General features: G+C 39.8%; 1 protein-coding gene across 2 annotated transcripts; it reads left to right on the top strand.

The window, feature by feature from the left end:
- On the top strand, positions 1–22,493 carry LOC148022550 (serine/threonine-protein kinase Aurora-2-like). 2 transcript variants are annotated; one of them, XM_087695085.1, is made up of 9 exons: positions 1–298; positions 584–724; positions 834–980; positions 1,156–1,251; positions 1,348–1,443; positions 1,528–1,624; positions 1,850–1,967; positions 2,048–2,120; positions 22,051–22,493. In XM_087695085.1, exons 1-9 carry the CDS (start codon positions 257–259, stop codon positions 22,096–22,098), a joined length of 858 nt encoding a protein of 285 aa, XP_087551211.1. In that variant the 5' UTR covers positions 1–256; the 3' UTR covers positions 22,099–22,493. The 2 variants fall into 2 exon arrangements, with proteins under 2 accessions (XP_087551211.1, XP_087551210.1); XM_087695084.1 differs by lacking the exon at positions 22,051–22,493 and adding an exon at positions 2,448–2,808 and having other exon boundaries at positions 5–298.
- The last annotated feature ends 3,038 nt before the right edge of the window (positions 22,494–25,531 follow it).

Below are 25,531 nucleotides of genomic sequence, written 5' to 3'. Positions count from 1 at the left end.
GACCGTTTAACGCATTCGAAAACGAGAATTCACAAACACACACACACACACACACACTCTCTCTCTCTCTCTCTCTCTCTCTCTCTGTGTTCTCTTTTACTGCATTTGGACTTCTCCTCTTGCATGGCGCTGGGGATGTACACCAAAGCGGCCGAAAGAACAAGGCTGTGAAGAGAGGAGTACTCGTTTAGCAGCTCTGGCGCTGTAGACAGAAGACGATAACCAAGACACACATATCCAAGTAGGATAATCAGCCATGGTGGCTCCTCCAGAGATCCGATCTCAGTCTGAATCAAAGGTCCGATTCCATCTTTTTGCCTTCCTTATCTGCAGTGTTTCATCATATGTAGCTCTATTTATAGCTTCTTTGCGATTACTTAGTAGAATCATGCAGGAACATGTCAGGTTACAAGATTGTATCTGATGAAGGAACTCGTTTTTAGCTTGTTTCCCCATATTTACTTGAAACTTTATGGAGGTTTTTGAGAGAGCTACCTACATACATGGTTTTGAATGTAATTGAGGTTCTGGGCTTTGAGGTAAGTTCATGGTTATGAAACCTTGAAGAAATGTGGCCATGCAGGACTTTAGAGTTTCGTTGCCTAACATTGAAGAGAACAGCAGTAGTGCGGAAACACAAAGATGGAGCCTGGATGATTTTGACATTGGAAAGCCCTTGGGGAGAGGCAAGTTTGGGAACGTGTATCTGGCAAGAGAGAAAACGGTTTGGTTTGCTTTCATCTCCAATTTCCACATGCAATAACAGTATAAGTCAATCAGACCTTGATGCCTACTTACCAAACCAGACTGAGGATTTCTCATTTTGTAAGCAGAGCAAGTACATAGTCGCTTTGAAGGTACTTTTCAAGCATCAGTTGCAGCAATCTCACGTTGAACATCAATTGCGACGCGAGATTGAGATCCAAAGTCATCTCCGTCATTCAAATATACTGCGACTCTATGGGTACTTCTATGATCAGGTTTGTCAGTTCTCATGTGTGCACTTCTCACCTGGGTGGTATCTCTGTTCTCATGTGTTAATTCTATAAGAGCATTACATCAATTGTTCAGTTTTTGTCATTGTGGAGCACTTGCTGTATGAACTTGTCTATCTCCTGACTTATTTAGACAACCAATAACAATGTGTCCTTCCAGAGCCGGGTGTATCTAATACTTGAGTATGCTGCCAAGGGTGAGCTGTACAAAGAGCTTCAACGATGCAGAGCATTCAGCGAGAAAAGAGCTGCTACGGTAACAGTTTCTGCATCATGCTTTTTGTAGCTTCATTGGTTCTTTACCTGTCTCAAAATGTGAATTCAACTCATTATATGGTGGTTTTATTTGCAGTATATAGCATCATTGACCCGGGCCTTGATCTATTGCCATACAAAGCGCGTCATACATCGGGATATTAAGCCAGAAAACTTGCTGATTGGCCTAAAGGTCCAGAACAGTACTGCTCAAAACATTTAGCAGGTTGCATTGAGTAAGAGTAACCTCATTCAGATGGTTTCCTTGAAATTTCAGGGAGATCTGAAGATAGCTGATTTTGGATGGTCAGTTCACACCTTCAACAAGAGGAAAACAATGTGTGGAACACTAGATTACCTTCCACCAGAGATGGGTATGTGTGCATTTTTATGTAAACAAGGAATGAATTTCCCTATCATGGGTGAAAGTCATGCATTCTGTAATGTGGAATACTAAATTACTTCCATTAGAGATGGGTATGTGTGCATTGCTATATGCAACCAAGGAATGAATTAGCAAATGGGTTGAAGGCACATATTGTATAAGACTCACCATCAACTTACCACAAATTTTCTGATATGTAATCTTGAGCTTGCAGTGGAGAGCAAAGAGCATGATTCTGGAGTGGATATATGGAGCTTGGGTGTCCTTTGCTATGAATTCCTTTATGGGTCACCCCCATTTGAAGCTAGTAAACACTCTGACACATACAGAAGGTATATGTGGCTTGTCTCTTTTCAGGCTAAAACCCTTAACCATATACATACCATGCTCATTATCGGAGATAAATATGCAGGATTGTCAAGGTCGATCTCAAGTTTCCTGCAAAACCTTTGATCTCACCTCAAGCTAAAGATCTGATCAGTCAGGTTTGCTGATATGAACTCAGAGCATGATGGCATTTACAGTATCTGTGCAAAGTGATTGATAGGTTCTACTTGTACTTCTTAACTTGTTGTGAAGTGCTAGGTGTAAGGGAGGTCTTGTGCACTTGTATGCATTAAATCAAGGATCAGTCACATGGTAGGGTGGTTGTTTGAAAATACCTGATGGCATTTCAGAATGCACTTAAGATTGCAAGAGAGATCGCAACAGTATCTGTAAGAAGTACTAGATGGGCACAAGGTACATCGTTTGCACTTGCCTGTCTTAATTCAAGGATCGATCACATGGTGATGTGGGTGTTTTTGCCTCAGCTGCTGGTGAAAGACTCGTCCAAGAGGCTGCCCCTTGAGAAGGTTTTGGCGCATCCATGGATCCTCACCAATGCGGATCCTGCCGGTCTTTGTGCTGTTTAGCATTCCAGCTTTGCCACGCTCCCATGGTAACGAACAACGTTCAAGTTGTTCCACTCCAAGTTCTCTCGATGCCACACGTGCGAGTCATGACGATATGATGATCCACTCTTAACTCAATTCTTTTCCCACATCCATTAATTACCATTGTACGCCCTCATTCTTTTTCCACATGTCCAAGGCCCTTCTGGGCTTTTACTTCTTTAAAAAAACACCTTGGGCCCTTGATGGGCTTTTTTACTTATAAAGAGATTTGGCTTTGTGAACCTAGATCTGCATGCCTGTGCCTCTACTTTTGGGTAGCATCTATTTATGCTAGATTAAACCGATGTTTGAGAAGAAAACATGGTGTGGGTGTTCTCGCAATAAGATATAGCTGCACGCGTAAGAGAAGGGAAAAGAAGAGAAGAGAATAAGAGAGGAGAAGATAGAGAGCTTCTCCACCACGGTCCCTCATTGTCATTGTAAAAGGAGTCTAATCGAACAATAGAATTGAACAAGAAATCAAAATATTCTAAGCTACAGATATCAGGAAATAAACCAAACTAAGATTCCAGCATGGCATAGTTATGCCATGGAACTTCTTCTATTATCATAGCCATGGATTGTCAACAAAGTACAAGAATGTGAAAGACAAGAAGGATGAAATTTTGATAATGCCAAAGAATGATGCTACATCAACACTTCTTGCCTTTTTATACTAAACCCTAAGTTCTCTTTTCTCTAGGCTCAAGTATTTACAAATTTTATACTTGAAAAAGGCTTTAACTCTCATGTTAATAATTGCTTCAAGAAGACCCAATCTCCAACATCAAACTCCATGTGCCTCTATCAAATTTTACAAAGTCTTGGGCACCTTCAAGAAGACCCAATCTCCAACATCAAACTCCATGTGCCTCCACCTATCATTAGCATAGGACTTCATGACATCTTGTGCCTTTCGTATGTTTTCTTTACATTGCTTCATAAGCATTTCCATTCCTTCTAATTCATCCTTCACTTATGGATTCACATCTTCATGAAACATGGCTGAAGGAATTTGAACCTTGTATCCATAGAGAGCCTCAAAAGGAGCCATCCCAATGCTAATATGATATGTATTGTTGTAGCAAAGTTCAGCAAGATGCAACCAAGTATCCCAAGATGATTGCACGTCATGACAATAGTGTCTTAAGTACACTTCCACCCATCAATTAACCCTTTCGTTTTGACCATTGGTTTGAGGGTGGTAAGCTGTACTAGGGGTAAGAGTAGTGCCCATAGAAGTAAACAAACACTTCCAAAAATTTTCCATGAATCTAGTGTCTCTATCCGACACTATCCTCAAAGGCATACCATGTAACTTGAACACTGCTTTCATGCATTGACTGGCTACTTGCTTTACTGAAAATTGTGTCTTGGTTAGAATAAAATGGGCTGATTTGGTAAGTCTATTCACCACAACAAAAATGCTATTCTAACCATGCCTTGTGTTAGAAAGGCCCATAATGAAGTCCATTGAAATATCGGTCCATTTTCCTTGTGGGATAGGCAAGGGTTGAAGGAGACCGGCTGGTAATAAAGAAGAATCTTTATTTTGTTAACATTCCAAGCAATGAGAAACATATTCCTTTACTTCTCGTTATAGACCTTTCCAATAGAAACTCTTGTGCACTTTGTCAAAAGTCTTAAAGTGACCAAGATGACCAGCCAAGGGTGAAGAATACATTTCTTGAAGGACTTTCAACCTAAAATTGCTTTGAGGGATCAAATAGACCTTTCCTTTGTACCATAAGAGCCCATTATGCCATTTAAAGTTTGGATATTCTTCATTTACCCCTTGCTATAATTTCTGTAATATTATGGCAACATGCTTCTCCATCATATATTCCTCTTGTATGTCATTTATCCGATCTTTATATATAGTGGAGACAGTAGATACACTACATGCCCACATCCTAGAGAGGGCATCTGCCACTACATTGTCTTTTCCAGCTGTGTATACTATCTCAAAACCATATCATTGAAGAATTGCCAACCACCTTCTTTGTCAAAAGTCTTAAAGTGACCAAGATGACTAGCCAACGGTGAAGAATACATTTCTTGAAGGACTTTCAACCTAAAATTGCTTTGAGGGATCAAATAGACCTTTCCTTTGTACCATAAGAGCCCATTATGCCATTTAAATTTTGGATATTCTTCATTTACCCCTTGCTATAATTTCTGTAATATTATGGCAACATGCTTCTCCATCATATATTCCTCTTGTATGTCATTTATCCGATCTTTATATATAGTGGAGACGGTAGATACACTACATGTCCACATCCTAGAGAGGGCATCCGCCACTACATTGTCTTTTCCAGCTGTGTATACTATCTCAAAATCATATCATTGAAGAGTTGCCAACCACCTTCTTTGTTTAGGAGACAAGTTGGGTTGTGAGAGAAAGTACTTCAACACCCTATGGTCACTTTTCACTTTAAAGTGACTTCCATAGAGGTAGTGATGCCATTTTTTAATTGCATGTAGTATACGTATCATCTCTTGCTCATATACATGCATTTGTCTCTCTTTTTCATCAAATTTTTTGCTCTTATATGCAATGACACCATGTTCTTGGGCTAAAACAGCCCCCAATCACTTCCCACTAGCATTTGCATAGATCACAAAGACCTTAGAAAAGTCGGGACAAACTAAAATGGGTGCTGAAATGAGGAGTTGCTTCAACCCATTGAAGCTTTTTTCGGCTATTTTATCCTAAAAGAAAGCTTCTTTATTTAACCTATCGGTCAATGGTGCAGCCACATGAGCATAATTCTTGATAAATCTTTGGTAGAAAGAAGATAAACCAAGGAAACCCCTCAATGAAGTGGTATTTGTTGGAGTAGGCCAATCTTTCACACATTGGACCTTTTTCAGGTCAACCTTGATGCCATTTTCTCCAACAATATGTCCCAAGTATTCTACTTCTTTGGCCATGAATATACATTTGGTTGCTTTAGCAAACAACTTGTGACTCCTCAATATATCAAAAACTTCTCTTACATGCTGTAAATGCTCTTTTTTGTCCTTGCTATATATCAATATGTTATCAAAGAACACTAAAACTGTCTTGAACAAAAGTGACTAAAGTATCTTGTTCATTAAAGCTTGGAATGTGGCCGGAGCATTTGAACGACCAAAGGGCATAACCATGAAATGATACAATCCCCTTTTGGTTCTAAATGCAGTATTGCATTCATCCCCCTCCTTCATGCGTATTTGGTGGTATCCCGACCGCAAATCAATCTTTGAAAAGTCCTTGGCATCCTTCAATTCATCCAAGAGATCATCAATCCTTGGTATTGGATACCTATTTTTGATAGAGGCCTTGTTCAAATCCCGATAATTTATGCACATGCGGAATGAACAATCCTTCTTCTTGACTAGAAGAACAGGAGAAAGGGAGATTGACTTGATTGTATAAGACCCATTTCAAGTAGCTCCTTTACTTGGTGCTTAACTTCTTCTCTTTCCACCTTTGAAAGGCGATATGGAGGTTTACTAATAGGCTTGGTATTTGGAAGCAAGTTGATGGGGTGATCCACTTCACATTTTGGAGAAAGAGAAGTAGGTGGCTGAAATAAATCATCATACTCTTCCAATAATTTGCAAAGACAATGATCCATATCTTTTGACGGAGTAGAGGGCTGATCCTTGTCAATCTTTGACAAAAGAAGGGTAAACATACATGCCTTTGCATTGATCTCTCTCTTAATCTTCTTGGTGTTGATCACCTCTATCTTCTTCTTTTCAATCCCTTGAAGAGTAACTTGCTATCCATACCATTGAAATTCCATTTGCAACCTATTCAAATCCATGGTAAACTTGCCAATACTTTTCAGCCAAATGCAACCAAGTATGACATCAATGGGACCCATCTTCAAGGCAATAAGATTCACTGAAGTGATACAAGATGATGATAAAGTGATAGAAACATTGGAACAAATCTGATTACTGCTCTCATAAGCTCCATTTGCTACTTGGATTCTTAGTGATGAAGGCATTTCTTGTGTATACAACTTCAGCCCATCAAGAGAGCGTGTATTAACAAAGCTATGTGTACTCCCAGTATCAATAAGAATATGAACAATTCTTCCATTAATGTAGCCTTTAAGGCGTAATGTATTGTCCCTTTTGGAATCATTCCATGCATCATGGGAGATAGAACAAAGCTTCAATGAATCCAAATTTTTCAAAGCATCATCTATGAAGTAACCACCCGGTGATCGAATGAAAAACCATCCATAGGGTCATAGAATTCTTCATAGCAATCCTCATCATGGTCATGTGTCTCCTCAAGAGTAGATAAGCAATCAAGCTGAGATAGATTGTCTTCATTTGCCTCAACATCCAATTCCTCTTCAAAGATCATGCTCACTTTGACATTCTTGGCTTTGCATTTTGCCTTGTGATAGGGAGACCATTTCTCCCCACATTTGAAACATAGACCTTTCGCATACATGTCCTTCAGCTTGTCATTAGACACATGCTTTTCTTGCATAGGAGCTGATTTTTTTCACTAATTTTAGTCCTCTTTCCATTTGATATATTTTCAGCATTAAATCTGAAATTACTACCCTATTTTGGTCCATAAACAGTAGGAAATGTAGGGATCTTACTGTAGGTATTTGTTGGTTTCCCTCCTCCTTTGAAATTCAGTCTTTGTCTACCCATAATTTGCAACAATTCTAGTGGAATGGTTTGATTGAAAATGTTGCCCTGTTCTTTGCTGAAAACTTTTGTATTTTTTACCATACCTTTTAGCCAATTGTAGGGCAGCTTGTAAAGAGGATGGTTTCATAGCTCCCAATTCCGAAGATAGAGAAGATTCAAGACCAAATATGTACTTATTCAACTTAGCATTGTCTGATACTCCATCCACATACATGGAGAGGTGAAGGAATTGGTTAGAATAATCTCTAACTGTTAATCCCCTTTGCTCAAAAGCATACCACTTCTTCTCCAACTTCTCTTTTTCAATAGGAGACACAAAGACTTCGATCATTGCCTTCTTTAATGCATCCCATGTTAAGAATTCATTACCAATCCTTGACATGTATTGCCACGAAGTGTGTGCATATCCTTCAAAATATAGGGCTGTAAATTTTATCTTGGCATTCTTGCGTCTAGGATACAAAGAAAAATACATCTCAAGCTTGTCAAACCATTCTTCTAATTCGGTAGGGGATGGATTTTCACCCTTGAAATTAGAAATTGTTATTTTCTCCTTGTATTCCCACTCATATTGATAAGATTGGCCATTATTGTGTTGCTATCCGTAAAAGTTTGGACCAAAAGAATTTTGCCTTTGATCATCATTACTCCATGTTCCATGAACATATGGTTGTTGCTGTCCATGAATATTTGCAAACCCATTTGGCTGATTAAATTGTCCTTATGGTGGAGAGAAAGAGTTGCCAACAACATGAGGCTGTCCATAGACTTGATGTCCATACATTGGAGAGTGTATATTTGGTGTGGTATTCATTGGTGGTTGTTGTCCACTCATTTGATAAGGCCAAAACTGATTTGAATGAGGGCCTTGTTTAGAGGGCTGATTATATACATGATTATTATTGACATGGTGTTTCTATCCATAAGATTTTGGAACTGAATTCACACAACCATGTCCATTGTAAGGGTGCTATCCATGAGGATTATTACCTCCACTTTCTTGACCATGATAAGACCTTTGTTCTTTAGCTTTCTCTTCATGTGTGGATTTAGGGATAGTAGATGGTTGTTCATAAAAATACTTGTAAAAAGGATGGCATCCATGTGTGTCATCATCAAGCCTTGAATTAGCATGATTTTATCTTCCAAATCCTCTCCATGAGGGCTAGTGTAGGCCTTGGGTTGATAAAGAGACTGAGATTGAGGTTGAAAATGAGAGGGTTGAGCTCTTGATGGCTCTCCAACTTCAAAGTACCCAACAACTTTAGGAGTTGTGGATTTTGATTGCTCTTGGACAATAGGAAGACTTGGAGCATTTGGAATAGCTGTAGGTAATATCCTCTCACTCAAGAGAGCCACAAGCTTGTCAATGCCCGATTTCATATCCTTTATGTCATTGGAGAGTTGTTGAAAACTGTTAGAATCAGTAGAGACATTAGTAGTGCCAACCCCATTCACTTGTTTGTTTATTGCAACATGTATTTAACTTATCTCTAGCTCCTCATTATTATGGTTCTCAAGGTAAATAGCCTCTTGTGAAGCTTCATGCTCTTTATCCAGCTGATAGTCCTTTAAACCTTCATTGATGGTATCCATAATGGGTTCCTTTCTTTTATTTTTTGCCATAGGTGACGTCCTCTCCTGAGTGTACAGCAAAAGAAAAACTCAAATATCTTGAGTTCTAAAGATCCAAATGACCAACTTCTTGGCTCTGTATAAAGCTTAGGATGTCCCCTTTCAAATGAGCTATCAAGTGTTGAAAATGGTTAGGCACAAAAAATTTTGTAAGCAATTTACTATAGTTGTCTAGAATTTCTTGCAACTTGTGAATGCTCTATTCTAGTCATTTAATGACTTGTACCATCTATTTCATGCATGTACAAACTATGTAGACCTGCAAAGGAACTCCATACATCTGTCCACATTGATAATAACCTCTGCAAGTAAACCAAAGGATTGAAAAGTCCCACTATATACTGCAAAATAAGGATCCAATCAATGTGAAATCTCTGCTCCAACTCTTTATTGCTAACCCAAGTTTCAAATGCCACAAGTAGCATACATCTTGCTCAGCATAACTTTGTCCCAATTTGCCAATTGCATTGCATTATGTTGCCATACATTTTCGTTTATATCATGTATCCCATGCCAAATACACCATGCAGAAGGATAAATTCTTGTGCTTTTGAAGTGGTACATGCACGTAAACTTTAAATGCGTGGGATCTGAGACTTGAGGGGTGTCTAAATTTCCCTCTCAAGCCAGTTTGTGCTCCCCTTCAGGGTCCTTGTCTGTAGGGGCACCTCTCTTTTGTCCTACTAACTTTCATGGCATCCACTTTTCCTCGTGGGTATAGACATGGTAGATCAATGCTAGATTAAGAAGACAGCATGAAATGCATGTATTGGAAAGTATTTGATTATCATTTCATGATATGCATGAGCTTGGAAGAAATTGGACTAAAAATGAAGCGGGATTAGGTAAGGAATACCTGAAGCAGTGACTCATTGCTTTACAACCTTTATTTCACTTACCATTGGGCAAAAGTTTTCATTCATGGCAATGAAACAAGAAGCAAACATTTCAATGGCAGGGGGTTAGAGAAGAATAGGTGAGAATTAGATGCATTGAAAGTGATTATTTCAATGAATGTAAGTGATCAATTAGTGATTAATCACTAGGAAAACTAAATGGATTGTTCATGAAGCATATTTTAAGAAAATGATTGGAATTATGAATCATTTTAATCCCTCTTTCATCAATTGGATTAGCTCAGCAATTGGATTCAGAAGGGAGAGATTAAAGATGATTGAAAATACCTTTTATGCTTGTAAATGAAGAATATAGTTGATGTAGATCCCCCACACAATGATGGACTATCTTCAGCTTATAAAGATCCAAAGAAATCCCAATTTTAGCATGCTTCAATGTAGCATAAGCTCCCAGCTTCATATGGACTCCATTGTCGCTCCATGCTTCAAGAATGGTTGATGAAGGAATAATATTCTTCTATTTGATGAAGAACATGGAAGATGGTAGAGAATAACTCCAATTATAAGCTAAAAAATCCAATTATTGGCAAGAGAACCAATAATTTCACTGACATTGAAGATACAACCTATCCAAAGCTTCCATAGATCAAAATAAACCCAAATATGCTTCAATGTTGACAATGAATTGAAGCCACGTGCATAAGCAAGCTCTAGGAGTGATTTTCCACCAATACTCCCTTCATTTGCTTCAAGAAATCAGAGATTCTTTGTTGCTGTCCAAAACTGTCAATAATAGGGTTCCATGGGAGAGAGGAAAGTCCACAATAGAGAGAAATCTTGCCAAAGCTTTAAGGAGTGCACTTGGCAAGTGCTTTAGAGTCTTAATCATGAATGATTTGAGCTCCATAGCTCATTTTTGGCAAGAAATAGGCATGAATATGCAGCAGGCGCAATTCACGTTGCTGCCTACTGCTGTGTTCCTGGTCAAAAATGAAGCATAGTGTGCCATTCCACCATTCCATGGAAAGCTTGAGAGATGGAGAACAAGGCTATGAAGTCCTTTTGCATGATAGTGATCACGGGCAAGAGATTTTGATCAGCCTTTGGCCATGGATTTTTGAGAGAAGCTTGAAAGGAAAGGGAAGAAACCCCTGTTCTTGAAAAGTAACTTAAGTTTGAACCAAACTAAGTCCTGTAACCCTCATTTTGTCCAACTTACCCCGATTTTTGGTCCAAAACTTGGTCACGAGTTACCAAATTGGTCGGAACCCGCCATTATCCACTGGTTCATGCCAAGAACCTCCATCTTAGTCATGGTTTGTGATAGATCTCCATGTCAGACCACGGCTATGAAAGAACTAGCTCCTATGACTAAATTTTAACTACGGTTTTCACTCCCTAGTTACTGCAACTAAATCTAATGCATGAAAATGACTTCTGTCAGGATCTAAACTAGTGCTCTGATACCAATGTAAAAGAAGTCTAATCTAACAATGGAAATGAATAAGAAATAAAAATATTCTAAGCTACAAATAACAGGAAATAAACCAAACTGAGATTCCAGCATGGCCATGCCATGGAACTTCTTCCATTACCATAGCACAATGTAGCCATGGACTATCAACAAAGTACAAGAATGTGAAAGACAAAAATGATGAAATTTTGATAATGCCAAAGAATGATGCTACATTAGCACTTATTGTCTTTTTACACTAAATTCTAAGTCCTCTTTTCTCTTGGCTCAAGTATTTACAAAGTTTATACTTGGAAAAGGCTTCAACTCTCATGTTGATAATTTACTTCATTACGGTCACACACTCGCTCCCTTACACTCTCACACTCCCTCTCTTAAGCATGAGCACAAGCAAGCAAGTAGAAGAAGAGAAGAAGAGGAGAGCCACTTTTGCCACCACAAACAAAGAACGAGCTTCTCTATTCACTTTTTGGCTTTTATACATGTCCTTATCCCTTTGGGCACCCATCCCCCTTTTTGCATGACTGGCCATCTTGCCAAGGTCCTCTTTTCCTATTCCCTTCTATTTACATTATCTCTTCACCTATACCCATCTACTCCCTATAACTTGCACATGAGGGAACCTTGCGCTCTTTTACAAAAATTTGGGGGACACCTTTACATTTTAAAAAGCACATTTGCCTTTATTTAGACTTTTAAGGTTGTCCTTGCATTTTTGGCATTTTCTCCTTTTATCCTTCTGTCGGGCCACCTTTTTCACTTTGCTCCTTATTTTTGAATTTTCTTGGAAAAATTTTGCTTTATTTTTCTTTATCTTGAAGTTTGCTTTCTTTTTCTTTGTCTTACACTAGGGTTAATATTACCCCCCCTTAGTCGAGTGCTAATCCCATGGCACTTGGGGGACTTTGTTGATGAGGGCTCAGGCGATTGAAGTGTGGTCATGTGAGTTGATGATGGGGCTTTTGTGGGGATTGGACATGGAAGAGAAGCATGTCAAAATGGTTGAGGTTGTGGCAGATCAAGAGTATATTGAGTGGGTGATGGGGCCTCTGAAGTCGCTGGTTAGGCATGGGTTGTCTGGTGTGTGCCTATCTCACCATGCAATGCATTGTGTCTATGCCAATGGAACTAGGAGCTAGGTCGACACCGCATGTAAGCTTGGAGTGTTGTCCCACACTTGAAGACCTAGTTCGTGCATAGGAAAGATGCGGTGGGTGTAGCTTAGGGAGACATGTCTCTAACCATAGGTGAGTGTGACCTCTCTAGGTATGTCCTGCCCTTAATGTACTCTAAATGCGTGAAGTGGGAAGAAAAAGGGCTTGTTGGAGATAAAGGTACCTTTGCCTAGCCGCCCATATATTACTACACTAATAGTACTTGCACCTAAACACTGCAGGTAGTGGTCGCTCATCACTGTCACTTCATTCTTTATTCTTTTAGTGACATTTGAATAAAGGGAAGGCCAATCACCAATTGTGATGGTTGGAGTTTTCACATTTGGAGTCTCTCTCACCTCCGCCATAGCTCTCACCTTTGTGCTCTCTTGCTCGATCCTTCTCACCTCTCAACTAGTATCAGAGCTTGGCTCTTCAAGGTCTTGAATGTGGTTGGGCACTCCTTTAGCATTCATTCATTCGAATATCTACACTCTTGTCTTCACTCTTGGCAACCATAGCCACACCTTTCAAGCTTTCGATTGGGGGTCTCATCCTTCTCGGGCAAGCATTGGGACTTCTTGGGCAACCTCAAAGCATTCATCTACAGGTATTGGAGCTCTCATTTCACTCTTTATTTCAGTCCATAGGGTTTGAAGAATAGGGCAGCCATGGCTCATAGCCCATGAAGGTTTGGAACTGAGCTCTCTGTCTTCTATGCTTATTGAGGCCTCTTCTTTGGGAGCCATAAAAGCTCCCTAACCATCAAGTAGTGCCCAGATCCCTTAGCAACATAAAAAACACAATTTTAGCAGGTTGCACCATTTTTTTAGCTTGTAAAAAATATGGCCTTCATCTCTAGCACCTCTTTAGGCCATTGGCACCACACAAAGGTCTCATTTGAGGCATAGGAGCATGCTTCAACCATGGCATTGAAGGATTGAGCTTGGCATTGATATTTGAGTGTGATATACTTTAGTCCAGGATTATCATAACAGTTCACAAGCATCCCCAATCAATGCTACATTAGCATTTGATATTTATGCTTGCTTAGTACTAGCTATTGATGCCATTTGGTACCAGAATCATGCCCGGATGTTATGGGAAGCTATGCATATGATATGCCATTGATTTGGTGCTAAATTTGGCCCTATTTATGCTCAATTTGACAATGAATTTATTGTTGTAATAGAGCAGGGATGAAGTTATTTAACTCGGGTTATTTATGCCTATTGTTCTCGGGTGCTTTTCCGATGCTTGTTATGACTATTTGGATGCAAATGGAGGTTGGAAAATGTCTTGGATGGTTCCGAAATGTAATTTTGAGCCTCGTTTGAGCTCTGTATCGGTTGGCACTTAGTTGACATTGGTCTACACTAGCTTTGTGATAGAGATTATACCTATGGTCTATGCATGACCTGTTGGTACATGCTTTGAAGCATATGCCATTGATGCATGCTACCTATATTGTTTGAGCTTCTTTGCCACTTGGAGGTTCAGTTGGGCTTGTATTTGGATACTTTGGAATCTCTTTTGGATGTTTCTTGGCTTGTCAGAGATTGACTTGGGTTCATACATGATGTACTTGGATGATATCAGATGCTTGACCGCTTACATGCTCTTGGTGCTCTCATGATGTACGGTCTTGGCTATGAGATGCCTTATACATTTATATGCTATCTCTGAGCTTGGTTGCTCATTTGCCATTGGATTTTCTGCCACTGGGAGCTTTATGCTTATGATCTTGGATTTAGCTAGAGCTTGCAGATTATGCATTTGAGCTATTTCTTGAGATTTGAGACTAGGATCTCTTACGTGTCCTTGACTATGATATTTTCCTGGTAGATGCTTCTATGCCTACTCTTGGATGCTTATGAGATGATTTGATCCATCTTCATTGAGCATACACCGACCTTTGCCAAGTCTTGTCAATGGTGTGTACATCTTGCTTATTACTCAGGGGATGTATCGGTTGTATTGACGAACTCTCTTGGCACATTTGGGTATTTGGCTCATGTTCATTGGCTATCATAGTGCCTTTGTTGTGCCTGCTTGATGCGGGATTGGACTTTGCAGTCATTGTTGTCATTGGATATCTATTAGCTCACTATTTGCTCTCATTTACTCACAACTGTCATTTATTTTATAGCAAGTTGTTTTATGCAGATTGTTATGTATTTATTGAGCTTAATCATGTTCTTTTGATGTGCTTTTGGTACTATTTGGTGGACAGTTGGCAATTCTAGCAGTTTCTCTTATTTTCACTTATTTTGGCAGTGGTTTTGGCCTATTTACTGCTAATTACAGTAGGCTATCTTTTGCATAGTCTACCTCTTTTTGACTCATTATGGCTGGTCATCTCAAAGATACGGATTTGTTTAACATTACCAAGTTGGATGGCACCAACTATGGCTACTGGAAATCTCAAATATGGAAGGTTTTTGTACATGAATTGTAGATTAAGCCACTAAGAAATAAAGATATTAAACCCGAGAATATGGATGATGATGATTGGGCTGATTTAGATGCACTATGCAAGTCCATTATCATTTTATCACTCTTTGAAGAGGTCCATAATAATGTTGTTGAAGATGAAGATCAGAGTACCTGTAATTTATGGGAAAAGATTTAGGAACTTTATGCAAAACAGAACCTTGATTCACAGATGTATTGGCTTAAACAGTTGATGGATCTCCGCATGGAGGGGATTCCATTATCTGCTCACTTTACCTGAGTCTTGGGATGTATTTCTCACTGTGATTTGTACCAGAAAACTTGATGGGCATAAGTTGCAAGATGTAGAGAGTGCTCGTTTGACTGAAGAAATTAATAGAAAAAATAATTATGCTTTTCGCAATTCACATGCTTTATCTGTTAGAGGTGGCAAAAGTGGCAAGAAAGATAATGATCGTCATGGAAAGGACTCTTAGAAGTCCCAGTCTAAGTCATGTAGGTGCAGAAAGTCTTGTGGACATAAGTTTGATCTTACATGCCATTATTGTGGGACATGACACATACGGCCGTAGTGCCATAAGATACACGATGAGAAGCGCAAAGAAAAGGGGAAAGAAAAGTACATGAGAAATCCAATGATCACGGCATTATACCTACAAAGTTCAACATAAAGATTGAGGAGATAAATGTCATGCAACCTGAGAGTCCAGCAGCCTCTTCATGTGATGCCTAGGCTCAGTCTATTCATGCACAACGTTGGCTTTTGGACTCGGGTGCGTCTTTTCATTTGACCCCCTACTATGAGTGGTTTCATACCTATTGCAGTGTATCTAATATTGTGCGCTTAGGTGATGATTTGTCTCTTGCTATTATGTCACTCTACAATTTCCCTCTGGTAGCAATTTTATTCTACATAATGTATGTCATGTACCCACATTGACTAAAAGCCTTATGTTTGCTGGGCAGCTTGATGATGCAGGTTATCGTATATGCTTTGGTGATTGTGTATGGAAGACAACTCATGGCAGCTTGTTCTTGCAAGAGGTGCCAAGTCTAGTAGCCTCTACCCCTTGGTTGTATCTGGTACTATTGACTATGTTTTGTTAATAGGTTCTATCCCACATGTATCTCTCTGGTATGCTTGTCTCGGGCATATGTCACTTATGGGAATGCTTAGTGCTTTGCAATATCTTCCATCTTTTGACTACTCGCATTTTGAGTCGTATGATCATTATTTATATGGCTGATAGACTAGAAATTCACATAAAAAGTCTGGTATTTCACGCATGGGTGAGCCTTTGGCTCTTGTAAATTCAGATGTATGTGGACCCATGCCCTGTCAGTCATTAGGGGATGCGAAGTACTTTGTCACATTTATTGATAATTATTCATGTCAGGTTTGGGCTTATCTCATAAAGCAGAGATCTGATGTCTTGGCCATCTTTCAACATTTTTTTGCTTTAGTAGAGAATCACTCTAGGCATAGGTTGAAATGCCTAAGGATTGATAATGGGGGTAAGTACATCTGGTGTGTCTTTGAGCACTTTTGTGATGAGCGGGATATTAAGAATCAGATGATCGCACCTTACACCCCTCCCTAGAATGGTATGGCTGAGTGTATGAATAGGACTATCCAGGAGAGGGTCCGCAGTATAGTTAGCCAAGCAAGCTTACCACAGTATTTTTGGGTTGAGGTAGTCTCTATTGCCGTGCATTTTATCAATAGGTCACCTTGTAGTGGTATTGACTTCCAAGTTGTTGAGGAGGTATGAACAAGAAAGCCTATCTCATATGCTCATTTGTGTGTCTTTGGATGTGAGGCCTTTTGCCATGTGCCCAAGGATAAACACAATAAGTTGGATCCTAAAAGTGTGAAATGCATTTTTATTGGCTATGGAGATGTAGGTGAGATGGGATATCGTCTTTGCAATCCACAGGCATGGAAAGTGATCCACAACCATGTTGTTGTGTTCCATGAGGACAAAATGCATATGCAGCTTGAGAAAGTTATTGAGATACACAAGGTTATCTTTTAAGAGGAGCCCCCTACTCCCGCACAACTAGCTAGACAGCTTGCACCAGCTAATACTCATGGCCAGGATGTTAGACATGATGTTAGATAGGATGTTACATAGGATATTGAATAGGCAGCATAGCTTTGATTGAGGCATTCTACTAGAGATAGATGACCTCCTAACCGCTATGAGCCCTCCATAAATTATGTATTGGTTATAGATGTAGAAGAGCCTCTCACCTATGATGAGGCTATGCGCAGGAGTGACAGTCACTCCTGGGAGAGAGATATGTAGTCTGAGATTGACTCGTTGCATAAGAATCATATGTGGGATTTGGTTTCCTTGCATACTAGCAAGAGGGCTTTGCCTTGCAAGTGGGTGTACAAGTTGAAAAGTACCCTTGGACACCCCAAGCCGGCATACAAGGCCAGATTGGTAGCAAAGAGTTTTAAGCAGGAGCATGGTGTTGACTTTGATGAGGTCTTCTCTCCTGTGGTTAAGATAACCACCCTACGCTTCTTCACTGCACAGCTTGACTTGGACTTGTATCAATTGGATGTCAAGACAACTTTCTTACATGGGGACTTGCATGATGAGATTTACATGGAGCAGCCTAAGGGCTTTGCAGATCCTGGCAAGGAAGACCTATAGATTGAGGAAAAGTCTTTATGGCTTGATGCAGACACCTAGGGAATGGTATCATAAGTTTGATGCATTTATGCAGTCACAAGGCTACATCTATAGTGCTATGGATCTATGCTTGTACATGAAGAAAGCCCATGATGGATCTTTATTGATTTTGGTACTCTATGTAGATGACATACTTTTGTAGAGAAAGCTCATGATGAGTTAGATGCTCTTAAGGCTCAGCTCAATAAGAGCTTTGAGATGAAAGATCTAGGATAGACCTATCATATTCTTGGTATGCGCATAACGCATGATAGGCATCAAGGACTACTCTATCTATCACAGAGATAGTACATTCATAAAGTCCTTAAGCGCTTCTGTATGCAGGATGTAAAGCTTATTAGATGTCCTCATCGCCTTCTCATGTGAAGGTATCATAGGCCAATTGTTTGCAGACACATGAGTAGACGGTTGAGATGGCCAAGATTCCCTATGCATCCATAGTGGGTAGTATTATGTATGCCATGATAGCCACCCATCCAGATATTGCTTTTGCAGTTGGTGTTGTGGCATGTTATATGGCTACACCTGGTAAGAGGCATTGGGATGCTGTGAAGGGTATTATGAGGTACCTAAAGGGCACTGCTAATATGTGCATATGGATACAGGAGTTGTGGACTATAGTGACTATGACTATCCAAGACATGCAAATACTAGGAAGTCCACCTCTGGCTATGTGTTCACTTCTGTTGGAGGTGTTGTTTCATGGATGTCCAAGGTGCAAAAATGCACGGCCCTTTCTACTATAGAGACCAAGTATGTTGTAGCCACCACTGAGGCTTGCAAGCAGGCCATTTGGTTGGGTCATTTGGTTGGTGACCTTGGTATTGTAGATGTTATCCCTACACTGCATTTGGATTCTATGAGTGCTATCCAGTTAGCCAAGAATCCGGTCTTCCATGAAGACAAAAAACATTGAGGTGAGGTATCACTTCATTCGTGGGGTCGTTGAGGACAAGTCTATTGACCTTGTCAACATCTCAACTAACCAAAATCCTATGGACTTGCTCATGAAAAGCCTCTCTACAGAGCACTTTGCCTTCCTTAGGAAGTTGATGGGCATTGGATGAGATGATGTCTTTCCTCATCCTCTTGTATCTATGTACATGTTATACTGTCTTTTGTTCTTTTTTCTTCTTACTCCTCACTAAGGTAGATTTTCCTTTAAGTGGGAGGTTGTTGGGGGTAAAGGCACCTCTGCCTAGCCGCCTGTGTATTACTACACTAACAATAACCATACCTACATACTACCGATGGCAAAAGCGGCCATCACTATCACTTCATTCTTTATTCTTTAAGTGACATTTAAATAAAAGAAAGGCCGGTCACACATTGTGATGGTTGGAGTTTCCACATTTAGAGTCTCTCTCTTTCTTGCTCTTGCTCCATCCACCATAGCTCTCACCTCCGTGCTCTCTTACTCTATCCTTTTTGCCTTTCAAGGCTAGGGGGTTAGGGATGGAGCTAGTTGACCAAGGCTACCAAATGTGCCTAACTTGAGGACCCCTAGGTGCAGTGATTGTGGCACTCATGAAGTGAGGTGTGTTTTCTTGCTTTTTACTTTTTTTTCTTTCTTTCTTTGCTCTTGTCTTTTTCTTTTTTCTCTTTTTCTTTTTCGTGTTATCTTTTTCTTTTCTTTTTTGAATGTACATGAAGAACTAGTCCTTGTGTTCTTGGTCGTGGGAGGAAGAGGTTGGGCGCTTGAGGGACTTACTAAGGAAGTTTTTACTTTGCATGTAGTCCTTTATATTCATACATACATTCAGAGGGGTTGTGGACAAGAAAGGATGATTACATCTAGTGAATTAGTTGTCGTTCATGTCCTCCTCTAGTAGGGCCATGCAAAAGGATAGAAGAAGTGTGGCTCACATCATAAGTCTAGCCATTGCCCGGCTCTATGTTGGCATTCAAATCAAAAAACAAGGGTGGTAGATGATATTCATGAGAGGTAGGATATTGCTTAAGCAAAACTCTAAGTAGCCTAAGGTAGTTACAAGTTGTAATGAAAGCAGGATCGAGGCAATAAGAGAATTCACTAAGGAAATGGGAGATGGAGGTCCCTAGGCCACCTTCAGAGAATGTAAGGGCTTTCTCTTGCTTAGTAGCATTTACATTATGTACCTTAGGAAAATCATAATGACTATGGATGTCAAAGTTAAAGTCCACTCCTACCCTTCTTGGATACAACACTCTCATAGCGTAGGGTGTTCATAATGACCTTCATGCATCCGTGTTCCCATCCCAAATTATTCTCCTCCACTTTGGCTATGACTTGTACCTCTTCACAGTCTTGGGCACCTCTATAACTTTATCTTCCCAATAGTCGTGTGACTCTGTCCTCCACAGTGTTGGGCTCTTTTCTATTTGATCATTACATCAGTCCCCAAGTCTTCTACCCATGTTTATCGCCTCTTCCACCACTCTAGGGGATCTCACTCAGCTCATTGCGGGTGGGAATCAAAAGGTAAACTCAAAGGGCTTGCACTTGTTTTCCCACTATTCCCACACTACAAGTTTCATGTTTGAGTTGATAGGAAAGCATTCTTTTTGTGGGATAGAAGCTTCCAGGATTGCTAGGGGTGCTTATCCTTCTTTGTATTTGCTCCAACATCTTTTCTCTCTTCTTTCTAGCTTTGGCTTTCCTCTCTGGCATTGGGTCTTCTTGTGGGACCTCTTGTTGTACTTCAGATCATAGGGGCTAGGCTATGGGACTTGTTTTTCTTCTTGTTTTCCTACCTCAAAATCTAACCCTCCTTCGGTATGTGTGGCACTTGCTGATCTTCTCCTCTTGCAGGCTCCTATGGTCCCTATTCCTCCTTACACCCCAAAAATTCCACCTCTTGAGCTATTAGTCCTACCCTTAGCAGGTACTCCCTTTGCTCTTGCTAGCTTAGGCTAGTTTTTGCTTCTTGCACCTAGACACACAAGCCATGCCTTATAGCTCTGTGGGTATCTCGAACTTCTTCTTTAAGGTTTCAATGGCCTCCTCCTCTTCTAGCTACATGACATCTAAAATGGTGCTAATGAAGGCATGTTGTTGGGCTTCCATTCTCATCTTTACAGCCTCTCCCTTGCTCTCTACTTGCACTTTATTGCCTTCAGCATGGGCTAGATGGCTTGCCAAGTCTTTCACTCTTTCCTCGCTCTTGGCTACCCATCCCTCTTGTTTTTTCTTTATTTCCTCTAGGCTTTCATTTTGCCTTTGTATTAAGGCCACCATCCTTGGCTCTTGCTCTTTCCACCTTTGGATTTCTTCTTCTTTCTCTTTTTCCAAGTGCTCAATTTCCATTTCCAACCTTTCTTGCTCTTTCACCTCTGTTAGCATCTTATGCTCCATTACCTCCATTTCTCTTCGATGCTCTTCTTCTTTTTGGGATTTTTTTGTGTCATCTACTTCAAGTTTTTCCGTTGCCTCTTCTATCCTTTTCAACAACTCTCTTAATTCTTTATGTTGCATGAGAATGGGATTGTACTCCCTTTGTAAGCATATCAGCTCCTGCCTTTCTTCCTTGAGCATTTTTTGCCAATTTTCTTCTTCCTTTTCCGTGGCCTTAAGATTTTTCTTTAGCTCATAGATTTTCTTTCGGTACCCTACTAGTTGGCGAGTCCTATCTAGTTGGAAGGCTACCACCAATGCTTCTCTTTCAACCTCCAATTCAGCCACAGTTGTCTTCTTTTCCTTCTTTGCTCTTTCGAGCTATGCGAGAAGGTCCTTGATATACTCACTCGTCATACCCCATAGACGATGACGCTGCTATACATTAGGATCAAAAAACGTTAAAAATAATACTTTTGTTAATCTGTGGATTAAGGAAAGGGCCAAAGAGATTTTGCCACGTTGACAAAGAATTGGTATTCTTGTCTCCTCTGCTTTTGAGATAGTAGAGTTCATTTTGTGGTTCTCCCCTCCTATTTAGTCGAAATCTTCAAACCCTGACAAGTTTTGGTGTCCCAATGGTCCCTATTAACTAATAAAAGTTGTTAAAACCTTTGACAAAGACATGACAAAGTTAAGTTATTTAAGATCATTTTGCAAATTATGAGAATTTTCAAAGTTCTTGGCGCTTATAGTATTTTTAATTTGTCTCCTTCACCTCTCTCTTTAGGTTTCTTTCTCTGTACATTGTCTGCATACTCTTTGTCTTTTACATGGCGCCCCACAAGGTGTCCTTCTCATTCCATAAACTCTTGCATGATGTATAGAAAGAGCGCAAATGGAGAATGGGAGCCCAAAACATTTACTATAAATGATTGGATTCCAATGCCACCATCTTGCAGGGGCTCTCACAGAGTGAAAAAAACAAAATAAGGGGATATCAAATATCATTGGAAGGGACGTATCTTTGCCTTCAAAACCATGCCTCAAGGCTGGTTTGCTTTGGTGCAACATGTTTATGTGGCTAGAGATATGCACTTGGCTCCACATGAATGTTTTTCCTTGCAAGCACACTGTAAGTTTGAGTTGTAAGGTCTATGTGAGTATATGGTTTTTTTTAAAGCATATGCTAAATAATGAATTGTTGGTTGTAGATATCTTTCCATCAACAAGTTTCGAGTGGCAACTTGTGGAGAGCCTAGCGGAACATTCCATGCCATTCATAAAGAATTTGCAGACATTATTTATGCTGATCAGACCACGGTTTTTTTTCATGAAAGTGAATTTTTTGTGTATTATGCACAATATGTGGTTCCTTCAAGAGCAGATGTATATGGATATCTTGAAGATCTGCAGTTACCAAGCCTCTCATCTTTGGATTGGGAGATGCTTGATGAAGCAACAATGGAGAGTTTTAAACTTAAGATTGCTCATGATTTTCAAAAGGCTATGACTCTTGGAGGGATCTTGAGAAGAGTACACTTATCGTGGTTTTTGGCCTTGCATGTTTTTGTAGCTTGCTTTAAAAAAGCATGTTTACAACAAACGAAGGTTTCATGGCTAAATTGAAAATTTTCAAAGGAAGATTTGGACAAAATTTTAGGTCTATGTTGGAAAGTCAAGGAATCTGACCACAAAGGTGACTTTATAAGGTGCAATGTGTGCCCTCAATCATTGGGTTTATCCTATAATTTATCTCGATAATCTCTTATGATAGTTTTGATTACAAAAGCTACAAACTTAGATTGGGTGCTTGGGTTCCTTTAGAGTCAGATATTGATTGTAAGACATTGAAACTTATAGTGCAAGTTATTACCGCACAAGAAGTAAAAGAGGTGAACATTACTTAAAAGTGGAGTCTTAAGGATGCAAGAGACACCTTGGAGTTTCTAGAGAATGTTACTCCTGGATATAAATTCAAGGTAAATCGTGCTATAATTGGAAAAAGAGCTGAGAGTTCTGTATCATGTATGAGTTGTTTGCCTCCTAGTGTTGTGAGTTTTGAACCATAAATATGCATATATAAATAATTTTGAATCTTTCTTTTGCTCACAAATATTACTGTCAGAGACATGGAATTATACACATTGATAAGTACTATTTAAAAAATATTGGTATAAGCTTTGCAGTGATTCTATGAATAACAAATTGTCATTTGTGGACCAAAATGATTTCATTATATCATGAGTTAAAAAATTACAGTACAATTTAATAGGAAAGACTTGGTACAAGCTTTATAATTCTCTATGATTCTATGAACAAAAAATCGTCTTTCATGGGTAAGATCAAAATGACATATCATTACATTTTGGGTTAGAATATTGTAGTACATGTGTATGCACAAGGGGACTGTTATTTTAGTACAAATAGACAAACTGGTAATTATAAGACTATTCTTTAGCTTCTCTTTGATCTTTGGCTTCTCCATCCTCCAGCTATTCTTTAGCTTCTCCTTGATCTATAGCTTCTCCATCCTTAAGACTTCTCTCTTTCTTTGAAAAAAGTTGCTTCATCTTTCATACTTTCATTCGTCATCACTAGTTTCCTCTTAGTAGTAGGTGTTTTTCTTAGTCACTCAAAGAACTTAATTACCTCAGGCACTCTTTTCTCCTTTGGCTTTAGAGGGGATGGACTGAATTTCAATGGAGAAAGCTTAGGCATGCCCTTCATTTTGGGCCCCTTTTGTTTGGACCTTGGAGACTTCTTTTTCTTGGTGGTTGCCATTTTCTTGCCTTTGTCCTTCGTTGTTGCCTGTCCTTTGGAATTTTTAGCTGGGAGAGGGGAATCTGGGTCTACTAGTGTAATTGCTGTTGAGATGACAAGCTCAACACATGTGGACATTGATGATGGAATACCTGGTTAGACACGTCATTATGACTCTCACATGGCCACTGACTCATTACCTATTATATTCAGGTTGTTACACCTATTTATAGCTGGCATAGTTATAGCGCCAGCAGTCAACTAGTGTAGTCGGTTATGAATTGTCTGACTTAGTAGGCCACTTTTCTTTATGTTGTATCTTATCTATACTTTGTGTATATTGTAAAGAGTGTGGAAGAAGAAGAAGAAACCATCAAAGAAACGTTTTTGGCCTCCATCACTCTTCTTGTCTCTTGAGTAAGCTTCTCCTTGTGCATTCTGTGTGTGTTCAGCACAGCATTTTGAGCAAGTCCCCCCACCACGCGATTCTTCATATGGTATCAGAGCCGCACTACTGAGAGAGGCTGATTTCGAAGGCTAAAGTAATAGAGAAGAAGCAAGGTTCGAGCAAGTAAGCCACGGGTAAGAAGCTCTCCCATCCTTCCACTCTTTCTCTTGGATAGTGCCTGTGGAGGCACTGGAAGCAGGACAGAGCAAAAATCTCAGATTGTAGTGAGATTTGGTGTACGTGAAGAGTGCTGTGTATTCTGCAGATATGCCCTTTAGGGCTTTACCGCTGCTATTTTGGGCATCTGAGGCCATTTCAGCCCCGTTTTAGAGCCGCAAGGTTGCGGACAACGGTTTTAGGGTACACTGTGATTTCGGTTGTTTTGATCGAAAGTGGGTGTGTAGGTTACAGATTGCGAATCTGTAATTCTTGATGTGTTTGCAGCAAGCAAACATAAGGTTTATCTATAAACATGTTGCAGATTGCATGTATTATTGAGCAGACAGTGAAAAAGGCTGTTTAGTGTATTGTCATGCACTAGAGGTCGAGGGTTGCAGAAGATTTGCTTGTTGTTTGGTATTAGTTTTGTGATAATGGCAGAGAACAGTGGAAGCTCCATCATTGAGAAGCTCGACAAGAACAACTACCCTTCATGGAATTTCCATGTCACGAACCTTCTTATTGAAAAAGGCCTCTACGAGTTTGTTTCAGGTGAAGAAAATGAGTTGGAGGTGAGTGATCCTCCAACTGTAGAAGAGACAAAGGCACGGAAGGAATGGAATGCAAAAGACAAGAATGTCATGTATTGGCTGTCTGCAGTAATTGACAATAATATGTTGGGACATATTAGAAATGCAGAGAATTCATATGCAGCTTGGACCATACTTGAAAGTATGTTTTTTCTAAATACAAAGGCACGAAAGATTCAACTCAAGCAAGAGTTGAATACATTGAAAAAATGGAAGATGTCTATCAATGAGTATGTACTGAAGGTAAGGAGCATTGCAGATGCATTGGCAGCGATTGATGCAATGCCCAATGATGATGATTTGATGTCGTCTACCTTGGGTGGACTTAACAATGAAAAGGCTTGGAAGTCTTTTGTAACTTCCGTATATGTCAGAAAGCCATTTCCAGATTTCGATGAGTTGGTCTCCCTTATGATCACTAAAGAGATCAACATGTAGAGTGAGACATTTGAAAGAAGTGGTGAACAGGTCCAAGCTTTCTACTCCAGTTTAGGAAGGGGATGTGGCAGGTTCTCTTCAAGAGGATGTGGTACTGGACGTAGTAGTGACAACCAACAAAACAGATTGAATTAGCAATTTGGCGATATGCAGATTTCAGGAGGTCGTGGTAACTTTAGAGGTAGGGGGAGCTTTAGAGGAAGAGGTGGATGGTAGAACAGAGGTTCTAATAACTCTGGTATTGTGTGTCACTACTATGGCAAAATAGGTCATATTGCAGCCCAATGTTATGCTAAG

The sequence above is a fragment of the Lygodium microphyllum genome, chromosome 16, assembly GCF_053477565.2.
Source record: "Lygodium microphyllum isolate KBCC chromosome 16, Lygodium_microphyllum_v1.1.10, whole genome shotgun sequence".
Taxonomy (NCBI): domain Eukaryota; kingdom Viridiplantae; phylum Streptophyta; class Polypodiopsida; order Schizaeales; family Lygodiaceae; genus Lygodium; species Lygodium microphyllum.
The sequence above is the reverse complement of the archived record's forward strand: the minus strand, read 5'-3'. Positions and strand labels throughout refer to the sequence as shown.

Coding starts and splice junctions, on each gene's coding strand:
- LOC148022550 (XM_087695084.1), top strand. CDS start 257: ATGGTGGCTCCTCCAGAGATCCGATCTCAGTCTGAATCAAAG. Junction 299..583: donor GATCTCAGTCTGAATCAAAG/GTCCGATTCCAT, acceptor GTGGCCATGCAG/GACTTTAGAGTTTCGTTGCC. Junction 2,121..2,447: donor CTAAAGATCTGATCAGTCAG/GTTTGCTGATAT, acceptor TTTTTGCCTCAG/CTGCTGGTGAAAGACTCGTC.